The 24725-nt window shown below is 44.5% G+C and overlaps 3 protein-coding genes across 9 annotated transcripts in view; 2 read left to right on the plus strand and 1 right to left on the minus strand.

The window, feature by feature from the left end:
- On the plus strand, positions 1 to 13668 carry TMEM269 (transmembrane protein 269; the record flags this gene model as incomplete). Its single annotated transcript, XM_019751051.3, has 6 exons — positions 1 to 283; positions 803 to 941; positions 5006 to 5103; positions 5778 to 5921; positions 6544 to 6747; positions 6831 to 13668. Coding segments are annotated over 6 exons (1005 nt in total), but the record flags the coding sequence as incomplete, so codon positions are not given.
- On the minus strand, positions 9130 to 15496 carry SVBP (small vasohibin binding protein). Of its 3 annotated transcripts, none has more exons than XM_019751057.3 (3): positions 15433 to 15496; positions 14466 to 14615; positions 9130 to 9555 (listed from the first exon to the last, which is right to left on the minus strand). In XM_019751057.3, the coding sequence occupies exons 2-3, from the start codon at positions 14577 to 14579 to the stop codon at positions 9469 to 9471; spliced, it is 201 nt and encodes a 66-aa protein (XP_019606616.1). In that variant the 5' UTR covers positions 14580 to 14615; positions 15433 to 15496; the 3' UTR covers positions 9130 to 9468. The 3 variants fall into 3 exon arrangements, with proteins under 3 accessions (XP_019606616.1, XP_074190650.1, XP_019606617.1); XM_074334549.2 differs by having other exon boundaries at positions 15299 to 15449; XM_019751058.3 differs by lacking the exon at positions 15433 to 15496 and adding an exon at positions 14729 to 15007.
- ERMAP (erythroblast membrane associated protein (Scianna blood group)) overlaps positions 15472 to 24725 on the plus strand; it is a 17887-nt gene continuing 8633 nt past the window's right edge. For 2 of the 5 annotated variants that reach the window (XM_074334543.2, XM_088791080.1), the window contains exons 1-6: positions 15472 to 18845; positions 21563 to 21707; positions 21869 to 21958; positions 22163 to 22532; positions 22808 to 23089; positions 24605 to 24721. In XM_074334543.2, coding sequence (XP_074190644.2) covers positions 21645 to 21707; positions 21869 to 21958; positions 22163 to 22532; positions 22808 to 23089; positions 24605 to 24721 — 922 coding nt within the window. In that variant the 5' untranslated portion in view covers positions 15472 to 18845; positions 21563 to 21644. Of the gene's footprint in view, positions 18846 to 21562; positions 21708 to 21868; positions 21959 to 22162; positions 22533 to 22807; positions 23090 to 24604; positions 24722 to 24725 lie in introns of those variants that run through there. The other 3 variants (XM_088791081.1, XM_019751050.3, XM_074334545.2) reach the window with 3 other exon arrangements.

A 24725-nucleotide genomic window follows, 5' to 3' on the forward strand; every position in this document is an offset into this window, starting at 1 on the left:
AATGGGGAGAATTATAGCACCATCCCCCAAAGTCGTCAGGATCAGAAGAAAGCACATAGTGAGAAGTGCCTTGTTTACTATTTCGCGCTGGCACATCCATTTTTTTTGTTTCTCATCTCTTCCCCTGTTGGAGCTGGGCTTGCTGATCTGATCGGGGCATGTCAGAACCAGGACCTTGGGACATCTCAGCCGCAGCCCTGTTCTTCTGAGGGAGTGAGCGAGGCTTGCAGGATAAAGGAGCCTGAGTTTGCAGCCGGTCCCTTTTGTGCTTCCTTGCCCTCAGGTAGCCTCTTTCCCCCTGGACCACTTCTGGGGGAAGGGCATTGCCCCTTCCCAGTGTTTTTTATTCCTGTGGGGCTCAACCCAAAGTACTGGAAATAGCTTTGTAATTCAAAGAAAAAAAAAAGAAGAAGAAGGTCTCATCTATGGTAAAGGGCTCTGTGACAAAGAATGGGGGAAGGGCCCATACCCCTTGGGCCATGTGGGTGCCAGGAGGGTCACCATATGGGCTGGAGGGATGGCTGTGCTATGGGGCAGGGGGTGCAGTCAGAGAGGGGTGGGCACTGTGTTTGTGCCAGTTCATTCGCTTTGCTGATGGGCTTTCCCAAGACTCTCGGCTTCCACACCTTTGTCTTCACCTCCTGGGTCTCCTCCATCCACCTCCTGTCTGCCTCATTACAGCCCGTGAGACAGTGTTGAGAGGGTACAGTTCTGGGCTGAGGTCTTGGGGAACAGGAGCTACCTGGTCCTTGGGAGCCTCTTTGATCTTGGGAACCCGTTGCCCCTCTCCCCTCGGCCCCAGGTCAGTGCACCAGTTTCTTCCTGACCAACGACCAGAGTCAGCCCCAGATGAATGAACTTTCCAGGAAGGATGTTACCAACGCCTTGTCCCTGGTCAACATGATCCTGGGGCTCTTTTCCATCTTCTGCAGCTTCTGCAAGTAGGTTTGGGGCCCAGCAAGGTCTCAGCGAAGAGCTGGAGCCAAGGGCATGAGGGAAGGAGAGCCAGGCCCAGAGGCCTGGGGTCAGGAGAAAGTATCATGGTTGGGAGTCAAGAGGTCAAGATTCTAGCCTCTGTTCTACCACCAACTTGATATGTGACCTTGGCTAGGTCCCGTCCCTGAGCCTCAGCTTCTCCATCTTTAAAACATGGAATTCACACTATCATCTCTATAGTTCCTTCTATCTATGACAGTCTAGAATGGTTTTTATGAGAAAATCAAGAGAGTCCGCTCTGGTAGCCTTTACACAATCCTTGGGTAGGGCGGCTATCATTCAAATTTTTTGATTCGTAAATTAGAACATATGATCTGGTAGAATATTTAAATTAGCACTGTTCTGGAAAATCTGAGACATGTATATGGGCCCCCCAAATGTAGTAAGCGAATTATATTTCTATAAATTGAATCATATTTCAATGCCTTGGCAAATCAGCTCTTTATAGATAAATCCTTTATAATGCAAATAACATCCTCCAAATTTGTTTGAATCTCTATAACCATCAGCAGATGACTTCTCTGGATCTGTTTCTCATTCCTAAAATGATTTTACCTGATGATGTTTTAAATTCCCTCCCAGTTTGAAAATTTTATGATTCTCTAAATCTGGGTTTTTGGAGTCTCATCAAGTGGGGCCTACCTGCAGCAGAAAATCTTTATCTTCTTAGTTCAGCTTGATCTTCTGGGAGTGTGGTTTTTATGCCATTATGATGGGCCCAGTTCCCTTTAAACACATAGGTATAGGTCTAAACAAAGGAAATGCTGAGGTTGTTTGGGGACAGCTGAGGGCTGGGTCAGGCTCTCTGGGCCACCCATGCATTGCAATCAGGGTGTAGACTTGGGAGTAGCCTTCTTGGGCAGGTTTGCCTGAAACTGTGGAGGCTGCTTTCAGGGGGCCTGGGAGCATGTGCTGGACAGAGCATAGAATCCTTAAATGGAGGGTCAGAAAGAGCTCTTGGAAGTCATTTACAACATCAAAATACATGAGACAAAAACTGATAGAACAGCAAGGAGAAAGTGATGAATCTACTATCATTACTGGATATTTCAACATCCCTTTATCAGTAATTGACAAAACCAGCAGGCAGAGAATCAGTAAGGACATAGTTGAACTGAATAGCACCATCAATCAACTGGACCTAATTGATATTTATAGACTACTTCATCCACCAATAGCAGAATATACATTCTTCTCAAGCTCACCAAGATAGGCCACATTCCAGGCTAGAAGACCTTAACAAATTTAAAAGAATAGAAATCATACAAAGTATGTGTTCAGACCACAGGAAATTAAACTAGAAGTCAGTAACAGAAAGACAGCTAGAAAATCCCAAACAACACACTTCTAAATAATACATGGATAAAAGACTCCAGAAATTAAAATATTTTTAATTAAAAGAAAATGAAAATCCAACTTACCAAAATTTGTGAGATGCAATGAAAGCAGTACTTAGAGGAAAATATATAGCATTAAATGCATATATTAGAAATCTGCTCTATGACAAACAACATCCAGAGAATTGGAAGACAAACCACAGACTGGGAGAAAATATTTGCAAAAGATACATTGGAAAAGGGGGTCAAATATATGGTTATGGAGGGAGAACTGACTTTGGGTGATGAACACACAATGTGAGATATAGATGATGTATTATAGAATTGTACACTTGAAACCTATGTAATTTTACTAACCATTGTCACCCCAATAAATTTAATTAAAATAAGTAAAACATGTTTGCAAGTTCATTGACACTTCTTCCATGAAATTTTGAGTGTAATTCAACCTCCCCTTAAAAAATAAAAATAAAAAGGATACATTGGATAAGGGGCTATTATCAAAATATACAAAGCTTAAAACTCAACAGTAAGAAAACAATTAAAAAATAGCCAAAGACCTTAACAGATACCTTACCAAAGATATATAGATGATATATAAGCATATGAAAAGATGCTCAACATCATATGCCATCAGGGAAATGCAAATTAAAATAACAATGAGATACCATTATATACCTGTTAGAGTGGCCAAAATTCAGAACACTGCCAACACCAAATACTGGTGAGGATATGGAACCATAGAAACTCTCATTCATTGCTGGTGGGAAGGCAAGATGGTACACCACTTTGGAAGATAGTTTGGCAGTTTCTTATAAAACTAACATAATCTTACCATGCGATCCAGTGATCACATTCTTTGGCATTTATTCAAATGAATCGAAAACTATGTCTACACAAAAACCTGAACTTGAATGTTTGTGATGTTTTATTCATAATTGCCAAAACATGGAAACAACCAAGACGTCCTTCATTCAGTGAATGGATAAATAACCTACGGTAATCCAGACAATGGAATACAGTGCTAAAAAGAAATGAACTATCAAGCCATGAGAATACATGGAGGAAACTTAAATGCATATTATTAAGTGAAAGAAGCCAATCTGAAAAGGCTACACATTCTGGAAAAGAAAATATGAAGAGAATAAAAAGATCAGTGGTTGCCAGAAATGGGTGGGGTTTGGGGAAGACATGAATAAGTAGAGCACAGAGGATTTTTAGGACAGTGAAAACTCTATATGGTATTATAATGATGGATATAGGTCATTATACTTTTGTCCAAACTCATAGAACTTATAAGGCCAAGAGAACCCTGAGGTAAACTATGGACTCTGGGTGACGATGTATCAGTAGGTTCCTTCTTGGTAATAAATGTATCATTCTGGTGCATGAAGTTAATAATGGAGGAGGCCATGCATATGTGGGAGCAGGAGGTATATGGGAAATCTCTGTAGTTTCCTGTTAATTTTGTTGTAAAACTTCTCTAAAAAAAATTAAGTCTTAGAAAAAAATTGAAAAGAAAAAAGATCTAAAACCAACAATGTAAACTTCTACCTAAGAAACTAGAAAAAGAAGAGCAAATTGAATCCAAAGTAAGCAGAAGAAAATAAATAATAAAAATTAGAGCTTAGAGCTGAACTTAATGAAATAGAAAACAAGCAATTGGTGCAGCTGATTTGCTCAGTGGTTAGAGTGCAGTGCTCAAAACACGAAGTTCGCTGGTTCGATTCCCACATGGGCCAGTGAGCTGCGCCCTCCACAACTATATTGAGAAATGTCGACCTGGAGCTGAGCTGCACCCTCCATAACTAGACTGAAAACAATGACTTGACATGGAGCTGATGGGTCCTGGAAAAACACACTGTTCCCCAATATTCCCCAATAAAAAAAATTTTTTTTAATTAAAAAAAAAAAGAAAACAAGCAATTAATAGAGAAAATCAATGAAACCAAAAGCTGGTTCTTTGAAAAGATCAATAAAGTTGATAAGCCTCTAGCCAGGCTAACCAAGAAAAAAAGAGATAAGACACAAATTACCAATATCAAAAATGAAAGCAGAGGTATCGCTACTGATCTCATGGGCATTAAAAGTATAATAAAATAATACTTTTGTCCAAAAAAAGTATTGTGAATAACTCTGTGCCCACAAATTTGATAGCCTAGATGAAATGGACCAATTCCTTAAAAGACTTAAGCTATCAAAACTCACAGTAGAAGAAATAATCTGAATAGGCTTATATGTATTAAAGAAACCATTTGGCATAAACTCCTCATTTTACAGATGGAGGAACAGAGGCCTAGAGAAGGGGGAAGTGATTTACCTAAGAATTCACAGTAAGATGGTTACAGACGCTGGGCTAGATCCTAAGACCTTTGTGCCAATTGAATGTACCTGGAATTTAGAGTTGGAAGGAACCTTAGTGGATTACCTAGGGATTTAGGGCACCCCTTTAAGACTATGGGTTGAGAGTATGGAAGGGATATAGGTGTGTGTGTGTGTGTGTGTGTGTAAAACAGTGTCTATCAGAAAGGATGTGAGTGTGGGGACATTGCAGGGGTGTGTATGTGTGCAAGTGCAGGAAATATATTCATGTATTGGAGATGTGTGGAGTGGCTGTCCCGTAGAGACTATGAAAGAGCTGTCCTGTTCGGGCCTGCTGGCCTACACTTTAGGAAATCCCGCTGTGCCTCCTGGATGCTTCTGGTCAGCTTCCTGTTAGACATGGCAGTCAGGGCAATGACCAGACACCTCAACATCTGCTCCAAATTGGGTGAGTCCAGGCCTCAGACCCCTAATCCCCGACCCCAGAAGTACCCATGTCAGGTCAGCTTCTCCATCTTCTAACATCAACAGGCCTTCATCAGTCATTGTCCTGTTCACACCCCTCGAGTACAGCAGAAGCAGCCTTCGAGCAGGAGCTGGGAGCCCCGCAGCCTAGCTCTAGCTCCTCTGCTGGCTCACGTACTGACCTCTGGCCATCCTTGTCCTGGCTTTCAGTTTCCTTGTCTGCCCTGCCTCCCTGTGCAGGGCCAATCCAAGGACTGGGGGTGGGAGTGGTGGTTGTGGAGGCGCGGGGAGGAGGGGAAAGGGTAAAAATTACTCTGAGCAGAGCAGCTGGTTTTAAATACAATATTTCCATGTAAGATTTTGTTTGAAAAAGGATTCCTACATAGTTTATCAATTTGTATCCACTTGAAGTCCAACCCTTGCATGTGAAAGGATGGGGGAGCTAAGACCTGGACAGGGAAAGACTTGCCTAAGGCCACATGGTCAGTCTGAGGCAGAGCCGCCAGGAGACCCATCTTTGATCTATAGACAACCGCAGGCAGCTGTTGCCCTCTGGGACCTCAGACCCTGCATGTCCCCATTCCAGCTCCCCCACCAGAGGGTACTAAGGTACAAGATGTAAGTGTAAGTTCTTCTAACCTTGGCCTTTTGGAACAGGAGCTGAGCTGAATGACATTGCTGTCTTCACCACCTTTGGCCTGGCCTCTGCCCTGCTCTTAGGTGTGGATGGGCCTCTGAATGCATTCCTGGCCATCATCTATGTGTTGGCTGCTTCTTTCCGCCTGTGTTTTTATTCAGCTGGTGAGTGGAACCCAACCTTATGGCTGAGGTAGGCAACGGAGGGGGACGAGCTTCTGGATGCCAGAAGCCTGGGGTGTAAATGACTCCTTCCTTTTATCAAGTCCCTCTTCCTTCCTTCTCCTGTGCCCCAGACCCACTGGAGGCTGCAGGCTGCATTGGTAGAGCCCTGGTATGGGGGGCAGGGGCCCTCGGTTCTTAGGCCAGCTGTGCCTTTTTCTCACTGTGTGAACTTTGGGTGGAGCACATGGATTCAGACTCTAGAACTCGAGGTCGTTCTCCAATTTCCCAAAACAGATGGGAAGAATGAGCTGTGGTGAGGGCACTGCTCAGATCTCAACGCAAGGGAATGCAGATGTGACTAGACCTCAAAGGAGCCTTCTACAGAGGCTTCCTAGGGGCAGGGGGCACGTCTGGTCCTATCCGGCCGGCTTGACCTTGGCATCCAATGCAAAGCGCACACATCATCTCTGGGGACAACTGAATGCTTCACAGTCTGGCACTGTCCTGGGATTAAGGGGATTTGGAGAGGGGGGCAGGAAGACCCAAAGAGACAGAGGCTTGCTTCATGCGGATACCTTTAGGGCAGTGGGAAGCAGCTAACCCCCATCTTTTCCTTCTCTAGCAGGCATTCCCCTCACATACCAGGGTCTACCCTGCCCCTATGCTTCCTGTGTTTTGGCCTCCACTTCCCTTCTGACCAAAGGCAACACATTCATTCTCTCTTGCATGGCCTCGCTCATGATTCTATTCATGATAGACCAGAGCTACTACCCACGTGATGAAATCCTGGAGTCTGAGAAGTGGAAAAAAATGGTTTATCTCGGAGGTAAGTGGGGATGGGAGAGTAGAGGGTGGGAAATACACATAAGACAGCTTCATAAAAACTGTTTGCCTTTTTTCTGCTTCCAGGTATCATCGTGCTGCTTTTGTGTCCATTCTCACTAACTGCTTTTTACTGCCTGATGTGGTCACTCTCCTACATCTTCTTTCCAGATGTTCTGTGGGGCAAGGCAGCATGTCTTAGGCTACAGCACCAAAGAAACTAAGGAGCTCTATGCACGTCCACTGGCCTCTGTGGGGTTTATGCCAGCCTGGTGGGCCAAGCTTGCCTTGTCTTCACTAAACCTTTCCTTGTTTCTGTGTTGTGCATGTGGTAGATACATATGGCCTTGAACTAGAACAACCCACGGTAGGGCCAGCGGCCTTCACTTCTTCCCTTTTATTCAGGGATCTGAATCCCTTAAGGACAACAGTTGTTTGTGTCACGTGGAACAGGATTTTTTTCCAAGCTAAATTTGAGCCAGGTTTGAGTTCCAGCTCTGTTACCACCTGGGTGACCTTGTGCACTAATCCCTTGGAAAGGAGTGAAACCCTTCAGAATTAGTACAGCCTCCACCTTGGCCCTGTCTGATGGTCATTACTCCACTGGTAGGGTGGGGTTTAGCACTAATGCATTTTTTCCTTTAAAAAACGTTTTGATTACAGTTGACATTCAATATTACATTAGTTTCACATATACAGCATAGTGGTTAGACATTTATGTAACTTACAAAGTGACACCCCGACAAGTCTAGTACCCACCTGACACCAGTTATTACAGTATTGACTATATTCCTTATGCTATACTTTACATCCCCATGACTATTTTCTGCCTATTTGTACTTCTTAATCCCTTCACCTTTCTCACCCAGCCCCCAATTCCCCTCCCATCTGGCAACCATCAGTTTGTTTTCTGTATCTATAAGTTTGTTTTGACTGTTCATTTGATTTTTAGATTTCACATATAAGTGAAATAATACGGTATTTGTCTTTCTCTGTCTGATTTATTCCACTCAGCACAATACCCTCTAGGTCCACCCATGTTGTTGCAAATGGTTAAGATTTCATTCTTTTTCATGGCCGAGTAATATTCCATTGTATATATGTACCACATCTTCTTTTTCCAATTGTCTATTGATGGACACATAGCTTGCTTCCGTATCTTGGCTACTGTAAATAATGCTGCAATGAATTTACAGAGTCTAGCTCCATAGAGCAGAGCTAATCCCAGGACAATCACATTGCCCAACTTGAACATGTGTAGGATTTTGTAACTTAAAATTCTATATTTCAACAGTCTAAGCTTCTGTCTTTTGTTTTGTTTAGAGGTCATACACATGGCAGCTTGAGGGCATCATTTGGTACCAGGTCCTCATTATGTGTTTCCTAGGCTCTAAAATACTAAATTCTAGATATTTAAATGCCACTTCATTCTAAAATCCAAAGCAAATAAACAGTATTGCATGGAACCCTAATATTACACCTCAAAAAGACCGCAGCTCCACGGAAAGATGAGCCCCCAGCACTGCCTCAACTTCCCACCCTTAAATGGGGTACCAAGGATTGTTGGCTGGTCCACCCCGTCCTCAGCTAGGGCACCCGACCACCTTTTACCTCAGGGCTGACTTTTTGAATGTTTGTGACAAATATGCATTAAATCTAAAATTAGGATTTAAAAACAAAAATCCAAAGACGTCCACATTGCTGATCTGACGCTATAGGAACAGAGAGCCCCCCTCTTCCCCACTGCTATTTGTATCGCTAGCATTTATATTTTTTGTTAGATGACTATGTCTGTGTTCCACTAGATTTTAAGTTCCTTCAGCTTATGCTTTTGGATTTGTGCTGCCTGCTGCAGTGCCTGGCACTCAAAAATGTTTACTTTGGAGAAGAATTGATTTAGTTGTACATTCTAGTGAGCTATATGCAAGGTGACTATAATGTGGTAATAAACTTACAAATATCCATGAGCTCAGACATTCCAGTCTGAATATTCCCATCATCAACCTATTTCTGGGACTGAGAGTCACCCCAAAATTAAAAAGCAAAAGTGCCTGCACTCCCCTCCCTGTTGGTGCAGGTCCGGGGCTAGCTGTCTGCACTCACAAGGTGAGAGGCGCCTCGTGTGCAGCCTCTGATGTGCAGCAGTGGAGTAGGAGGGCACAGACTTATACCTGTGCGGCTAAAATGGAGGGCAGGAGGGGCTGCAGAGCTTCAGCCCGGGAAGACTGAGAACTGGAGGCAGTCACGTTCTTCTCCCCTCTCCTATGCATCCCCCTCTGGAAGGAGCAAGGCTTTCCTCTGCTCACCTCAACTTTTCTTTCTATTGCATTCTTTTTGACTCCACTTTCTATGGCTAGGCACCCCCAAACTAAAGTATGAGCAAATGCACATTTTATTAGTATTTTATTTGTATTTTTGGAGATTTGCAGTTTCACAAGAAACACTGATTTTTTTTCCCTCAAACAATATAAAAAGGTTTTTTTTTTAAAAAAGAACACTGTCTTAAAAGAATAAAACAAGTCTCTTCAGCAAACATTGGGCCAATTCTGATTGGAGGAACCAGTGAAGCAAAAGTTACATACAGGAATTTCAGATTTATCCAGTTTTAGGAATAACACAAATGTCTTCTTGTTTAGTTCTGTCAGGCTCCAAATGGGCCATCTCAGCTTAAAACTGGTAGCTCACAGACAAAGCCTCCAGGGTCCAGCTCCTTTGAACACTCGGCTCACTCACCAGGAGGCTGCATCTGTTTACAGAACTCATCAAACTGCTGCTGCTCCAGTTCAGTCATGACTCTGTTGAGGGCATAGATCTGAATGGGAGAAAAACATGTGTCGCAATGGAGGCAGCTGCTCAACATATCTTCAGACACAATAGGCTTTGTCAAGTGAAAATGCCAGAACTGCACCAGTAGTGCAGGGACAGTGACAAGGGAACAGGACAAGTAGATACTAATTCCATTTAGGATATCAGGAAACAAGCAATGAAGCAGGTGACTTAATCTGGCCTTTAAAGGATCAGTAGGATTTGAACAGGTTGAGATTGGGGAAGGGACTTGATAGGTGATAGGGGAAGGAAGGGATATTATGATTTAATGAATCAATTAATGAAAAATACAGGATTAGTTCTGGAAACTTCAAGTATGCTAATATGAAGGGTATTACAGAGTGGGGTTTGGGGAGCTAGAGAACACAAGAAAAGTGGTATGTTGGGCCTTAAATGTCGTGCCAAGGGGTCTGAACTTTATCTGGCTGACTCTGGAGAGCCAGCAAAGGCAAGTGTGCTGGGGAGCAGCTTGGTTATATCTGGACTTTGGGAAGGACAGCTGGAGACCATGTGTGGGATGCAGTGGGGGGAGGAGAGATTATAGGCCACAGATTATAGGACGCATTTATTGCAACAGTACAGGGCGGGGGTATTGGGAATAGGATCGAGGGCAGGCAGTTGGGTGGAACGAAAACTGCAAGAGACATTCTAAGGTAAAGGCAGGATCTCGACCTTACTCCTCACCTTTCTTTATCCTTACAATATCAGTGTCTCCACTAAGAAACAGAACATCATAAAACTTCCTAATTTGTAGAAGAAAAAAATGAAGGGGCATGTTTGTGTACAGAGGAAATAACTTGATTAATTAAAAAGAAGACAAGAACGGAGAAAAAAAGAAACTGAGAAGTGAGACACATAGAAAATACAAAAGAAGAGCAGAAATTAATGAAAAGGCAGCCAAACGTACAACGGAGAGGGTCACCACACTTGCAAGATGGTCCTCTGAAAACACTGACGCAAACTCTGCAAACCTCTGACACGAATGATCAAGATAAAAAGGGAGCAGACACAAATAAATACTATTACAATTAAAAAGAAAACATAATTACTGATGTAATGGATATTACAACAAAACATTAGGAACTTTGTGTCAATAAGTTTAAAAAGGTAATGAAATAAATTCCTAGAAAGCAAAATGATCAAGACTAGAATAAACAGTAAGCTTGAACGATCCTATAATCCTTTTTATTGTGACAAGAGCCTATAATCTTTAAGAAAAATGAAATTCCACACCGATGAAAATAGTTACAACTACACAAATGATTCTTAAAAAACATAACACTCATGGTTAAAATGGTTAAGTTTTATATAAATTACCACAATAAAAACAAGTGAATAAATTTGAATGGTTTAAAAAAAGATGCTGGGGCGGCCAGTTAGCTCAGTTGGTTAGAGCCCCGTGCTCTTAATAAGGTTGCCGGTTCCATTCCCACATGGGCCACTGTGAGGTGTGCTCTCCACAACTAGATTGAAACAACTACTTGACTTGGAGCTCATTGGGCCTGGAAAAACGCACTTAAAATAAATAAAAAGTTTAAAAAAAGAGGCTGACTGAAGAGAGCCAGTCACAAACTACAGTAACAGATATAAAGTTCAGAAACATGCAAAACTAGACTATATTGTTACACTACGAAACATTATTTAGGAGTACACACAGAAATTATAAATTAATAAGAAACAGCAAGGAAGTGATTAGCATGAAATGAAGGAATGAGGTGCTACTGGGAAGGGTCGGGACATGACCAGAACGGGGCCCAAGAAGCTTCTAAGTGATTGGTCATGTTCTATTTCTGTAGTTGGGGTAGGTACAAGGGTGTTTGTTTTACTCATCTTCTGTAAGCTGCATACACACACACGCGCGCACGCACACACACACACACACAGTTTTTGAAACCTCTTTATTCACTCATGCTTTAAATCTGTAATCTGCACATTACTGTCCTAGGGACTGAGAGGAATATTAAATAGCTTCTTGGAGACCCCCAGATCAAGGAGGCAGGCTCGGAGGAGAAAAGGGAAAATGAAAGAAGCAGAGAAATAAAAGAGACTCAAAACTGGTCAGGAAGTCCAAACTAAGGAATGAGACTTTCAAGAAGAACAAAGAATCACCAAGAGTGTCAAATGCTGCTTGAACTGCCAAGTGTGCCTTCTGTTCCCAGTCACCCTCACTTCTCTCATTCACATCTGACTTTCTGGAATGTGGCATCGTTGCAGAACTGAATGGAAACTGTCTCTCTGCCTCCCCACAAGGGGTCTTGTCAGATTCCTATTTTAGGAGATGACATTCCAGGCAATACAAATAAAACAGCAAGGCAGTTACAGGGCAAAGCACAAAGCAGGAGCTGAAGGACAGAAGACCTGTTTAGATGGCAGTCCTGCCCCTCAATTCTTCATTAATTAGGGGTTCTAGTCATGTCACTTCATCTTAAAATGAGCATACTTTCTACTTCACAGAGCCATGGATCTGATATCTCCCTACCTCACTGCAGGAAGCATTTACCAAGGTTAAAACGGGAGGGACAACAATCCCTGAGTAACAATAAAGCCCTGGAGTGAGCACCACATGTGGCCATGATGTGCAGGTGGCCCGTGCCTGCACATCTGAAGAGCTCAACTAGTGCCAGCTGCTGCTCGAGTGCAACTCCAGTATTACCTTTCAGCAAGTCAACATAAACACAACCAGTTGTTCAGCTCAGTCCCCACACTAAAAGCAAGCCGAATGCTTGGAAGCACAGTGATAACAACTGCTGCCATTTACTGAGTGCTCCCCGTGCCAGGCCCTGTGCTAAGTGCTTCCATATAACATTTCTGTCCTTTATAACAATCTTGTGAGGTAGACCTCATCCTCATTTTACCAAGGAGAAATTGAGGAACTGAGGTTCAGGGAGGTTAAGTGTCTTGTCCAAGGTCACATGGGAAGAAGTGGAATTTACAGAGGGGCTGGGATTTGAAGTCAGACAAATCTAACCCGTGGAACCTCACCAGAAGGGCATCAGTAAGGACCTCTATCCCCATGGTGTGCACAAAGGACAGCCCTCAAACTATTCACCAAAGTGCAATGCGTCAAACCGTCAGGGGCTTGGATCCAGGTGGGGACAGGGAGGTGAAGGAAAAGGGGTGACAACAATTTGTTAAGAGTCCAGGTCCTCAGCTCTCAGATGGTCTGTCTTAATCCAAAAGCAGATTTGTTTATGGATTAAGTTCAAACACACTTTTAAAATTACTTACTATGTTTACTGCCTGCCTCGCATACTGAATGCAAGCTCCACAGGCAGGTAGTCTCCTCTGCCTTATCTGGTCATGTATCTCAAGTTCCTACAACAGTGCCTAGCACATAGTAGCAGCTCAATATTTGTTTAATGAATGGATCAGATTAGCAAAAATTTAAAATCTGCCACTGTCAAGTGTTGGAAAAGAAGTGAGCAAGGAGAAATCTCTTACATTGCTAATGCAAGTACAAGCCTGTACCATCTCTTTGAGGGAAATCTGGCAACATCTAGTAAAATTGAAACATACCCAGTAGTTCTATTTCTAGTTATACATGCCCTACAGAAATTCTAGTACAAGTGCCAAAGAAGACATCTAAAAGTTTTTAACTAAAGCATTGTTAGTAATAGCAAAAAAATGATAAATAATTTAAATGTTCATCGCTGGAGAAATGCGTAAATATACTAAAGTGGATTCATAAAATAAGACTATTGCAAGCAGTGATGAGGAATAAACTAGATTCTTATATTAACATGAATAGTTCTAAGAAACATAATGTAAGCAAAACGCAAAATAAAACATGGAATTTTACTAATGTAAAATTTTAAATGTCAAAGAATACTGTATATTGTTCAAGGATATCTATTAATATATTTGAATGTAAAAAGTAGTGGTTGCCCATGGAGAGGGAAAAAGAGTGTAAGACAGGAGATGGACAAAGGGGACTTCAAATTTATATGTAATTTTTATTTATCTTACTTTAAAATGTCTCCAGGCAAATAAGACAAAATGTTAACCACTACCAATCTGGAGTACAGAGTACCCAGGTGCTTGTTATAATATTTTACTTTTCTGTATTTTTTAAATTTTTCAACAAAAAAAAGGGGGGGGGGGAATAAATGAAAAAAATAAATAGAAAGAGGGAAAAGAGTGCATCAAGCTTTCCTTTTATATTAAATACTAAAATAAAATACTCATGTCTGGATGTGGTTCAACCTAAGCAGTGTAAACAGTTTAAGCTTTTTATTCACAAATCGATGGTAAGTGTTGACTGAACAAAGGACCCATTGGTGGGGGTAGAGCTTGGACCTCTCCTTCCAGGTTATGAGCAGCCATCTTCCAGGCCAAATCCAGACAGAACATCTGGGCTGGGGTGTCTGACACTTGCTCTCTCTCACTCTGACCCTCCCTTACATGTCCCTTCTCTCTCTCCCTTCTTCCTTCCCTTGGGTCCCCACCACAAAAGCTTTGCACCAGGAGTCATCTGGAGACCTGATACTGGTTGGGGTTCTGACACTAACTTGGTATGTAACTCTGAGCTGTCCCTTCACCATTCTGGACCTCAACAATCTCCTCTCTAAACCTGGGAGGACACCTATTTTACCTGGAAGGAAGTAGGGCTTCCCATCACAGTTCTCCTCTCGACTACCCTGTTTCCCTGAAAATAAGACCTAGCTGGACAATCAGCTCTAATGCGTCTTTTGGAGCAAAAATTAATATAAGACCTGGTGTTACTCTACTATAAGAGGTCTTAGCTAACATAATATAAGATCGGTTCTTATATTAATATTTGCTCCAAAAGATGCATTAGAGCTGATTGTCCAACTAGGTCTTATTTTCGGGGAAACACGGTATTTCTCCATTGTCTCCAGCAGACTACAGGTATACAGGCCCCCTCCTCAATCTTACCTCTGCCCTTTGTCTTTGCTTCAGCTCCTGCTGGGCTGATTTCTGCTTGGCCTTCTCTACTCTGCTGACAGGTTCTTTAACTTTGGATTTTTCTTTACGTGCAGGTGGATCCATGACTTGGCTTCTGAATACTTCTTAGTCAACTCTGACCTGGATGGTACAGAAAGAGGGAAAGGAACGCAAGAGAAGAGTTAGGGGAAGAAGATGGGAAGGGGGAAGTGAAGGAGGAAGAAAGAAAAGTAAAAGCATTGCCAGTCACTCGCCTAATGCCCTAGCTCAGCCCTTTCCTTTAACAGGTGAGGCAGAGTGGCCCGGTGGAAAGGGCGCTGCATTAGGAGGAATAAGACGAGAGTCCCAGCAATACGACCTCTCTGGGCGTTCCCAGGTAACTCTCCCCATTTTGAGTCCTAGTTTTCTGGGACAATAGTCCATTCCCTGGCCTCCTTCCAGGAGCTGCTGTGTGAAAACCAAACGAGAAGACCCATGTGAAAGCTTTTCATCCACTGGAGCGTTCAGTACCCAACGTGGGACTGTTATAATTACGAGGACACTGAAGCCCGGAGGGACAAGTCAGCCGAAGTCTCGCAGCGGGGCACCAGGGAGGCCTTAGCTTCGCGCCACCTCCAGCCTACGGGCGAGGGCTTCCCTCGGCCCTGCTGGACAGTTACGGCCCAGTCCCGCCGGCAGGGCCCGGTCCTCGCCGTCGGCGCGGGGACAGCCGGCTGCCCCACTGCTCGCCGGGCCCGCCCTCTGCCCGCCCCCGCCCAGGCCCGCCCCCCACCGTCCCGCCAGCCCGGGGCCCAAGCCCGGCCCCGGGGAAGGCGCCCTCCTACCGCTGCTCTCTGAGGCTGCAAAATGGCGGCGGGCGGCGCTGGGGAGTCGGTGCCTTCCCTCCCGGCCTCAGGACTTTGAGGCCCCACCGCGTCGCAGACACTGCCCCACGCTAGGAACCCTGGCCTTTCCCTACCTCCCCGACTGCAATCCCGAGCCGCGGCGCCTCGGACAGGGCGGGGCCGGGGCCGGGGGCGGGGCCGGCGCGCTCGGAGGCCCCACCCTCAGGCCGAGCCGCGCGTGCGCCAGCAGCCTGTCGGGAAGCTTGGCATAGGTGCTGGAGCTGGGGTTGGGGATGCTGAACAAAAGCTCTTCCCCGGAGTATTTTCTGGGACCGCTGCTAGGCTCTGAAGGGTGAGATCTGAAACCTGGGACTAGAATTGTAACTTTCTGAGCCTCAGTTTCTTAATTCTAAAAGTGGGGATGCTGAGGGGCGGCCAGATGGCTCAGTTGGTTAGAGCGCAAGCTGGTGGCCACAAGGTTGCCGGTTCAATTCCCACCGGATGGGGGGCTGCGCCCCCTGCAACTAAAGATTGAAAACAGCGCCTGAACTCGGAGCTGAGCTGCTCCCTCCACAACTAGATTGAAGGACAACGACTTGGAACTGATGGGCCCTGGAGAAACACAGTGTTCCCCAATATTCCTCAATAAAAAAACCCCAAAATTAAAAAAAAAAAAAAAAAAAAAAAAAAAAAAAAACCTAAACAGACTGGATATAGGGTTTGAAAGAGTGGAAAAGCCAAACTAGAAGGTCGGAAAAATAGTGGAGCCACTGATAAAAGTGAAGGTATGATGAGTTGGCTAGGGAAAGAATGAGGAAGAGGATCAGTTAGCGGTGTGTGTATGAGAGAGAGAATGAGAGAAAGAAAGAGAGAGTTACTTTGCACTTACAGGGGGCATTGGGCCAGAAGAGTTGTCCAGTAGTATGTTTGGACTGGATTTGAACAAATCATGTGTAACAAGACATGACTGACACCATTGAAAACATGTGAATGTAGACTGGATATCAAATAATATCAAGGAATTGTTAAGTTTGTTTTTTTAATCTTAATTAATCATTGCTTTTTAAAAAATTGGGGAATGTTGGGGAACAGTGTGTTTTTACAGGACCCATTAGTTCCATGTCAAGTGGTTTTCAATCTAGTTGTGGGGGGCAGCGCAGCTCAGCTCCAAGTCAAGTTGTTTTCAATCTAGTTGTGGAGGGCTCAGCTCACTGGCCTATGTGGGAGTCAAACCGGTGACCTCGGCATTAGGAGCACTGCGCTCCAACCACTGAACGAACTGGCAGCCCGAATTGTTAATTTGATAGGTGTAGTAATGACATGATTTGTGTGTGTGTGTGTGTGTGTGTGTGTGTCTGTGTGTGTGTACCTTAAAAATTATTGCTTTGGGCCGGCCCAGTGACTCAAGCGATTAGAGCTCCATGCTCCTAACTCTGGAGGCTGCCGGTTCGATTCCCACATGGGCCAGTGAGCTCTCAACCCCAAGGTTGCCGGTTCAACTCCTGGAGTCCCGCATGGGATGGTGGGCTCTGCCCCCTGCAACTAAGATTGAACACAGCATCTTGAGCTGAGCTGCCGCTGAGCTCCCAATGGCTCAGTTGGTTGGAGCACAGCTCAGTTGGTTGGAGCGTGTCCTCTCAACCACAGGGTTGCTGATTTGACTCCCACAAGGGATTTTGGGCTGTGCCCCCTGCAACTAGGAACGGCAACTGGACCTGGAGCTGAGCTGCGCCCGCCACAACTAAGACTGAAAGTACAACAACCTGAAGCTGAACAGCACCCTCCACAACTAAGATTGAAAGAACAACAACTTGACTTGGAAAAAAGTGCTAGAAGTACACACTGTTCCCCAATAAAGTCCTGTTCCCCTTCCCCAATAAAATCTTTTAAAAAAAATATTGCTTTGGCAGCATCATTGAAAATGTCAAAACAGTGAAAAAGCAAACAACAGCTTAGTGTTATGAACATAATGATACTGGCAGACCTCCTGACAGTGTCTCAGGGACTCCCAGAGCTCAGAGACCACACATTGAGAACTGCTGTCCTATAGAAACTTTGGCACATGTGAACCAGGAAACATATATCAAGAATGTTCATAGCAGCATAGTTTGTAAAAGCAAAAAGCCTAGAAACAACCCACATTTTCATCAACGAGGGAAGGGACAAACTGTTGGGATATGCATACAATGGTCTACCAACACAGCAGTGTATGAATGTACTGGAGCTCTGCGAATGAGTCTGGATGAATTTCAGTGTCTTTTTTTTTTTTTAAGCTATTCATTCATAATTTATTTATTCACTTATTCGATTAGAGTTTTTAAAATTAAACTCATTGGGGTGACAATGGGTGAAAATTACATAGGTTCAATCAGTGTCTTAATTTGTAATCCACTCAAAGCAGAGTGTGAGACAAGTCGTTTCATACAAGAGTTTATTTAGGAGGTGATTCCAGGAATCAGAAATGTCGAGTGAGAAGAAAAGGGAGAAAAACCAATAAAATATGCATTGTTGAGCTACTGATCACTGTGGGCTACTGTGCTCTTCCGACTGGGAACTGTCTGAAAAGCATGTAGAATACAGTTCCGAACTGTCCCCTCCACTGACTCCTGTCACCACAAGTTGATCCCCTAGGGTATCAACTTTCCTGAACTCCTGGGCTGCCAGGCTTTGTAGACAGCCTGCGCTGAATGAGCAAAGAAAGAGCTGCTGTGGCCTTTGGGGTACTGATGGCAGCTTGTCTGCAAGTCTCACCTACTCTGAAATAGGGTGAGCTGAGGGGATATGGTTTGGGCCACAGGACTCAGAAACTAATGCTGAGTGAAAAAAAAAGAAGTCAAGGAGAATTACGTACAATGTGCTCAAAAATATGTGAAAGCACATACTGCATTGTTACGGATACAGTTACGGATGTTATGAATATACCATTATGGATATAATGAAAGCTGTCAAAACAGGCAGGAAAGGGTTTATCACATGTTGGGAGACAGTAAGCAAATTTGCTTGTCAGAAAGCACACGTGAGGGTGCAGCTGGAGATAAAGGTAGTGAGTTAAAGAAGGCAGCTGATTGTGGGTGTCTTTGAAACCAATCTTCAATTTTACTCAGATTTGGAAAGTAAATGAGAGTAAGCTTTTCAGAAAGGGTGTTTTAGGATCAAAACGTATAAAATGGAATTCGTATGTACTTAGCTTGGGAGGGAAAGATTGCTGAGGGGCAAAGGTACCTCAAACCTGGTGGCACCCAGAAGTTCCCTCGCTTTTAGGGAGGCTCCTCTTAGCTCTGTTTCTTTATCAGGGGCAGACAGGCAGGGTGTGCCTTGTTTGTGTATAGGGACAGCGAGAAGGGAGTCTGTAGGACAGAGAGAGGGAGCCCCTGGCTGAGGGCTTGGGAAGTTAGAATAAAAAACGAAATTTCCCAGGCCCACCTCCAGAGCCCTCCCTGCTAAGTCTGCCTGATGTCTGATCTCCGTGAATGGATGGAGGGAGTGTTCCCAGCTTGGAGACCCCAGCTCTGCTGGTGAGGGACAAAGGGCCCCGATACCAAAGGTGGTAAGTCCTTCTTCCCCTCTCCTCTCTTCATTCTTTATAGTCTTTTGACTTTCTCAGGATCCTCAGGTTCATTGGAGAAACTAACCCCTTTCTCTTTATTCACAAGAACATTTTAAGGACAAAATGGGGCATTGGGAAATGAGCACAAAAGCAGACAAGTGACAAGGGGGCTGGATGTGTTTTGTCTAAAGACTCTCACTTAGCTGTTATTGTCATCATTAATTATTAAGCTAGCATTCATTTAGCCCTTACTATTAGCCAGGACCTGTGCGGTGTGTTTTCAGACTGATCATTTGTAGATTTGCTGGGTCTTCTTAAGTTGCTTGGAGTTATCAAGGGAACTTCTGTTGCAATGTTTTTTCCCATGCCCAGAAGTAACCACTGTTTAACATATACACTCTTGCCTTTTTTTCTAAGCATCTTCCCCCTATATTGTATCATACTACGGAGAGCTTTTTAATGTTATTGTTTGGGTTACAGTGAAAATTTCCCAGTGCTATTAAAGATTGTTCTATCATGTGATTATGAAATGCTATACAGTATTTCACTGCAAAAATTGACCACAAACAGTTACGCATTCCCGTTATAATGGACTTCTAGGTGGTTTGAGTTTTTTCTTTTTGTAAATAACTTTGTGATGAGCACTGTCACTGTCAAAATCTGATGCACATCTTTATTTCTGTAGGATTCTTTTCTGGAAGCAAAATGACTGGATTAAAACTTTCACGTATTTGTAAATCATTTGATACTGATTGCTACATTATCCTTGTGAAAGTTGTTTACCAGTGGGCAAAAGAGTCAGTTTGTCCACATGTGTAGTAACTCTGGGTATTATTTTTTTCTATTTTCTAATATTTTATACTTTGAAGGAAGACAAATTATATCTAACTGTGGTCTTAATTTGCATTTCTCTGATGACTAGAGAGTAAAAATCCTATATCTGATGTCATCCTCTCCTGGGTTTGTCTGCTCTGATGGTTGCTTTCTGTTAATCGTAACTTGGTGACGTGCTTCAGGGAGCTTCCCCTCCTAAAGCCACCTCAATTGCCCTCATTACACAAGAGTGACAATCTGATGGAAGGACTTCATTTCCTTTTTAATTCTTAGAATCTGGTGCAAATCATTTCACGTATATTTTCTACGAATCCTCACTATAGCTTTACCTACGGCATAGGTACTATTACTAACTTCATTTCACGTGTGAGTGGGAGGAGACTTGGAGGAGTAAACTAGCCTGGCTAAGGTCACACAGCTAGTTAATGGCAGAGTCAGCGCTTAATCCCAGGCTGACTCTAGAGCCCATCCTTTTGACCACTTAATAAACTATCTGAATCTAGGAAGATGGGTCCATGGTGAGCGGGGGTCCTCTTATTTGATTTCACACAGCTCTGATTCATTTTGGAGCTTTGTGTCACTCTGGGCATGTCTACTCAGGATGTGTTTCAAAAGCACCTTCTGAGGATTTGGGGGATTGGGGTAACTCCAGGGGATCCTGGGCCCTGCCTACGTCCATCTCCAATGATAATTGATAAGGTAGAGAGCTTTTTCTCATTTACCTAACTTCTGTTATTCAGTTTCTGACTAGCTGGCAAACTGTAGGAAAGTGGGTGGGATAGAGACAAAAAAACAAAAACAAAAACATCTGTAATCCTAACCTCACTGTGTCCTAGTGTTATGTGGCCATTTGTAACACTGGGACATTAGAAGAGTGTGTTATATGCATCATGATTCAAAAACAAAAACAACCCTTAAACCAGTGTGCTGTTTGCCACAAGAAAAACAGAATTGGAAATGTGTTCAAAGCTTAAATCCATCTTCAATTTCCCAACCTCTCTTTGACAGCCCTACCTCCTCCAAGTCCCATCTTTGCCCTATTCCAAGACCTTCAGGGACCTGGCCTGATGACTTCTACAGAAACCCTCCTCTTGGGAAAGTATTTGAAATCTTGGAGAGATTTTAAAAGATATTATCTCTTCCTCAACTGTTTTTACATTTAAACTCCTTCCCCAAAGGTGGCATGAAACATTTGTTTCCTGCTATAGGAATTCCAGGCAGTCAAGTCAGTGGGGAAAGATATTATGGTTGGGATTCCTTTAGGGTCTCCCTGTGGTTAATGCATGTAGGGCCCCACACCTCCCAGGAATAACTGTCCTCTTTTAGTTTGGTAACAATTAAGGGCAAGAATAGTACAATTATCGAACACTTGTTCTGCTGGGCATTTGTGGCAAGTGCTTTTCAAGCGGTATCTCCTTGAACCCTCACAGTCACTTGTGAAGAAGGTTTCCGCTTGATAGATTAAGACCTGGAGGCCCACTTGCAGATGTTATTTAACACAGAAATAGTACATGATGAGCTGAGATTGAACCCAGGTCTTTCTAACTCCAGACCTGAGTTTGTGGGATCATTGCCTTCGTGACGAAATGGAGGGACCTCACTGCCTTGGTTTTTTGTTTCTCAAGAGTCAAACTGGAAAGGGTGTCAGGGAAGAACTCCAGGCCACATTGAGGGGGCAAGATTGGTTTGTAACAGGCACTTCCCAAGTCTGGCCTGGGACACTAAATGCAAAAAGAAGCCAGTGCTCTGGTGTTTACCAGGTTAGTTCTGGGTATAAGCTCTCACTCGTCCAGACCCCTCCCTATGCCTTCTACATCACACCAGTGTCCCATCCTCAGTCCTCACCTCATCTCCACCATCGTCCTCTCTCATGGCATTTATAGACTTACCCATGATGCCAGCCTGCGGGTTGAGTACTTACCTCCTTCAGTCCTCACAATCATCCTCCAAGGAGTCAGAGTTAGTATGCCCATTTTAAAGATGGAGAAACAGAGTCTCAGAGAAGTTAAGTCACAATGTCACACGGAGGTGAGTAACGAAGCTGGGATTTGAACCCTACTCTGTGTGATTCCAGAACGCATGCTGTGTATGCAGCCTCCATCTCCGTCCCACCTCCTAGGCTGCACACTTTCTCACATCAAGCTCACCAATCCTCTCTGGTGTCTGTCTCCCTGTGTCTGGCCTCTTAGTTCAGATGGAGACCGCAAGGTCCTCTGAGTCCTGGCTCTCCAGCTGCCTCATCACACTCGTCTGCCTCCAGCTGCCCATGCACGTGTCAGGTAGGAGTTCCTGAACCTCTTTTCCCTGCCTGGGACATCTGACCAAGGAATCCCAAGAATAAGAAGCTCTGGCCAGAGGCCTTATTTCTTCTTGGGTTCTGTTCTTCCCCTAATCCTTTCCAATGCCCTTACCAGGCTCTCTCTTTCCCCAAGATATCCCCTTCTGCCTCCCTTGCCAAGTTCTTGCTCTCCCACCCTTCCCAGATGGCGTTGTCCCTTTTTGTCTGCACTGCAGGGGACCTCAGCAAGTTCCACCTTGCCCCGCTAGGGGGCACAGCCGAGCTGCTCTGCCCTGTCTCCTCGTGGCCGTCCACGACGCTCACGGAGGTGCGGTGGCTGCGGTCCCCGCCCTCCGGACGCTCCCAGGTGGTTCACCTGTTCCAGGATGGGAAAGACCGTGAGGAAGAAGTGATGCCGGAATATAAGGGGAGGACGGAGATGGCGAGAGACGACCAAGAGGGAAATATCACACTGAAGATCCATCACGTGCGGCTGGAGGACAAAGGACTATACCGATGTCAGGTGCAGATTGGAAACCGGAGTCGAGAGGGCACCGTAACCCTACAGGTTGCAGGTTAGTTAATTTTAAAAAGGACTGACTTATGGAATGCCATTACTGACAGGGGTGGATTTGAAAAGGTATTAGGATGCAGCCAGAGACTGTCTTAACCCTTTGGGAAGCGCTTGGGAGAGCGGCGGTGGGGAGAGGGTAGGCATTCAAATGCCGTAACAGCCACCCACCACCCCCACCCACCACCGCTCCCCAGGGGAGCCTGTGGGATGGAGAAGAGGACTCTGGCGGGGGATCGCTGCGTTGCTGATGCCCTGCCATGTGGCTCTCCTTTCCAGTTCTAGGCTCTGACCCTTACATTCACGTGAAGAGCTACAACGCTGGATGGATCCAGCTGGTGTGCAGATCGGAGGGATGGTTCCCAAAGCCGTGGGCCCAGTGGAGAGACCCTCAAGGCAGGGTGCTTCCGTCCGAGCTGGAGACCTCCTCCCCAGACAAGGCTGGGCTCTTCCACACAGCGCTGTCCAGCAGAGTCAGGGACAGCGTTGTGGGCAACGTGTCCTGCACCCTCCGCAGCACAGCCCATGGCCAAGAGAAGACCGCAGCCATGCTCATAGCAGGTAAAAGCTGGGGCGGAGAACAGGTTCCAAGTCCTTTGTGGATCCAGGGGAAACTCATCCCCTAGTGGAAACTTTATAAAGAATTTTTAAATTTTTCAAATGCTAAGAATCACACGTTTATTGTAGAAAACTTAAAAAGCATGCAGAACATGTTAAAGAAACCAAAAAAAAAAAAGGCCTATGATTTTTTAAACTAGAGAGAACCACTGCTACCTAAACTAACATTTTGGGGTATTTCTTTCAAGAGTCTTGCATTCATACATCTCTGAGTGTACATTGTTATGTATATGTATTCTTCTGCATAGGGTTTTTTTTCCCCCTTTCTACTTACAATGTCATGAGCTTTTTTTTTACCCATGTCCTTAAGTAGTTCTCTGCAACATGATTTTGAAATACTGTGAAACACATAGTATTTCATTGCGTGGTTATAGCATAATAAAATTAATCAAAGCCCTATTTCTGGACATCAGAATGGTTTCCATGTTTCCTCTAATTAATGGTGCAGTGGACATCTTTGCATATATTTTGGGAAGTGATTCTGATTATTTACTTAGAATGCATTTTTAGAAGTAGAATTAATGGGTCAGAGGATTGTGAACTTTTTAAAGACCCTTGAAACATGGAACTATGTGGCAAGGAGGGTGGTTTTAGAGCCAAGCATTGTAGAGTGTGGCCTGGGGTCCCAGGTCGGGAGGGGTCATGGACCTCTGCTAAGCCTTCCCTTCTTTTCTCTCTCTGTCCCCCTCCCTTCTCTTACTACTACCTCTGCCTCTCACTAGTGCTAAACGCTTTACATCCTCCTCTCTTTAAATCTCCCAACAACCCAGTGGGACAGAGATTAGTATCACTCCCATTTTGCTGATGGCAAATCAGGCTCGGAGAGGCTCTGTGTCCTGCCGAGGGTCTCACAGTGGCTGAGTGAGGACTCACCCCCAGCTCAGGCTCTTCACCACTTGTGTTAGTACCTCCTCTGTTCCTTTTTTCTTCTCTATTTCTTCTTTCCTTTCTCCTTTCTCTCCTGCCTAGGTTTTGGGCCTGCTGCTATAGCCCCCATATAAGTATCAATAGTTTTGCCCCTGCTGATAAGGTTCAGGGCAAAGGGGTTGCTGACTGCTGTTCGACAAGAGAGTGAGGACTTAAAGGGGGAGGCAAGTGGTGCTCATGAGAAGACTACAGGTGATTACTGAGGAAGCACTTCCAATTCTCCAAAGAAGCTGGATAATTTTTCCATTGAATTACAGGGCAGGATGAGATTGTGATTAAGAAGCTGAGTTTAACCCATTGTCTTGAAACCACTCCTGAGAGATGAACATCTTACTTTAAAGTCATACCTGGGTGATCCAGGGTCTGAGTTACTGAGAGACAAAGAGTCTCACCCGTCTTGGCTGGAGGTCTCTCCCTAGTGGTGATGAAGACAATTGGATGCCTGAGCCATCACCCACCTGAGCGGGGCCCTTGGCCTGGGAGAAGCGCTGAGATGCCTCCTGAGAACGGTCATTGGTGGTTTTGTTTCAGCCCCACGTCCAGAGAGGGTCTCCTCCTCAGTCGTGGCTCTGGCTGTGATCCTGCCTGTCCTGGGGCTTCTCATAGTGACGGGCATTTGCCTCATCTGGAAGCAAAGAAAATCAAAAGGTAA

This window comes from Rhinolophus sinicus, chromosome 14 (genome assembly GCF_057876585.1).
Source record: "Rhinolophus sinicus isolate RSI-liver-muscle chromosome 14, RSI-T2T, whole genome shotgun sequence".
NCBI lineage: Eukaryota > Metazoa > Chordata > Mammalia > Chiroptera > Rhinolophidae > Rhinolophus > Rhinolophus sinicus.

What these genes read in the sequence shown, in the direction of transcription:
- SVBP (XM_019751057.3), bottom strand. Translation starts at nt 14,579, where the DNA reads ATGGATCCACCTGCACGTAAAGAAAAATCCAAAGTTAAAGAACCTGTC. An exon ending in AGCAAAGACAAAGGGCAGAG is followed by an intron (nt 9,556 to 14,465) that starts GTAAGATTGAGG and finishes TCTCCCATTCAG; the next exon opens with ATCTATGCCCTCAACAGAGT.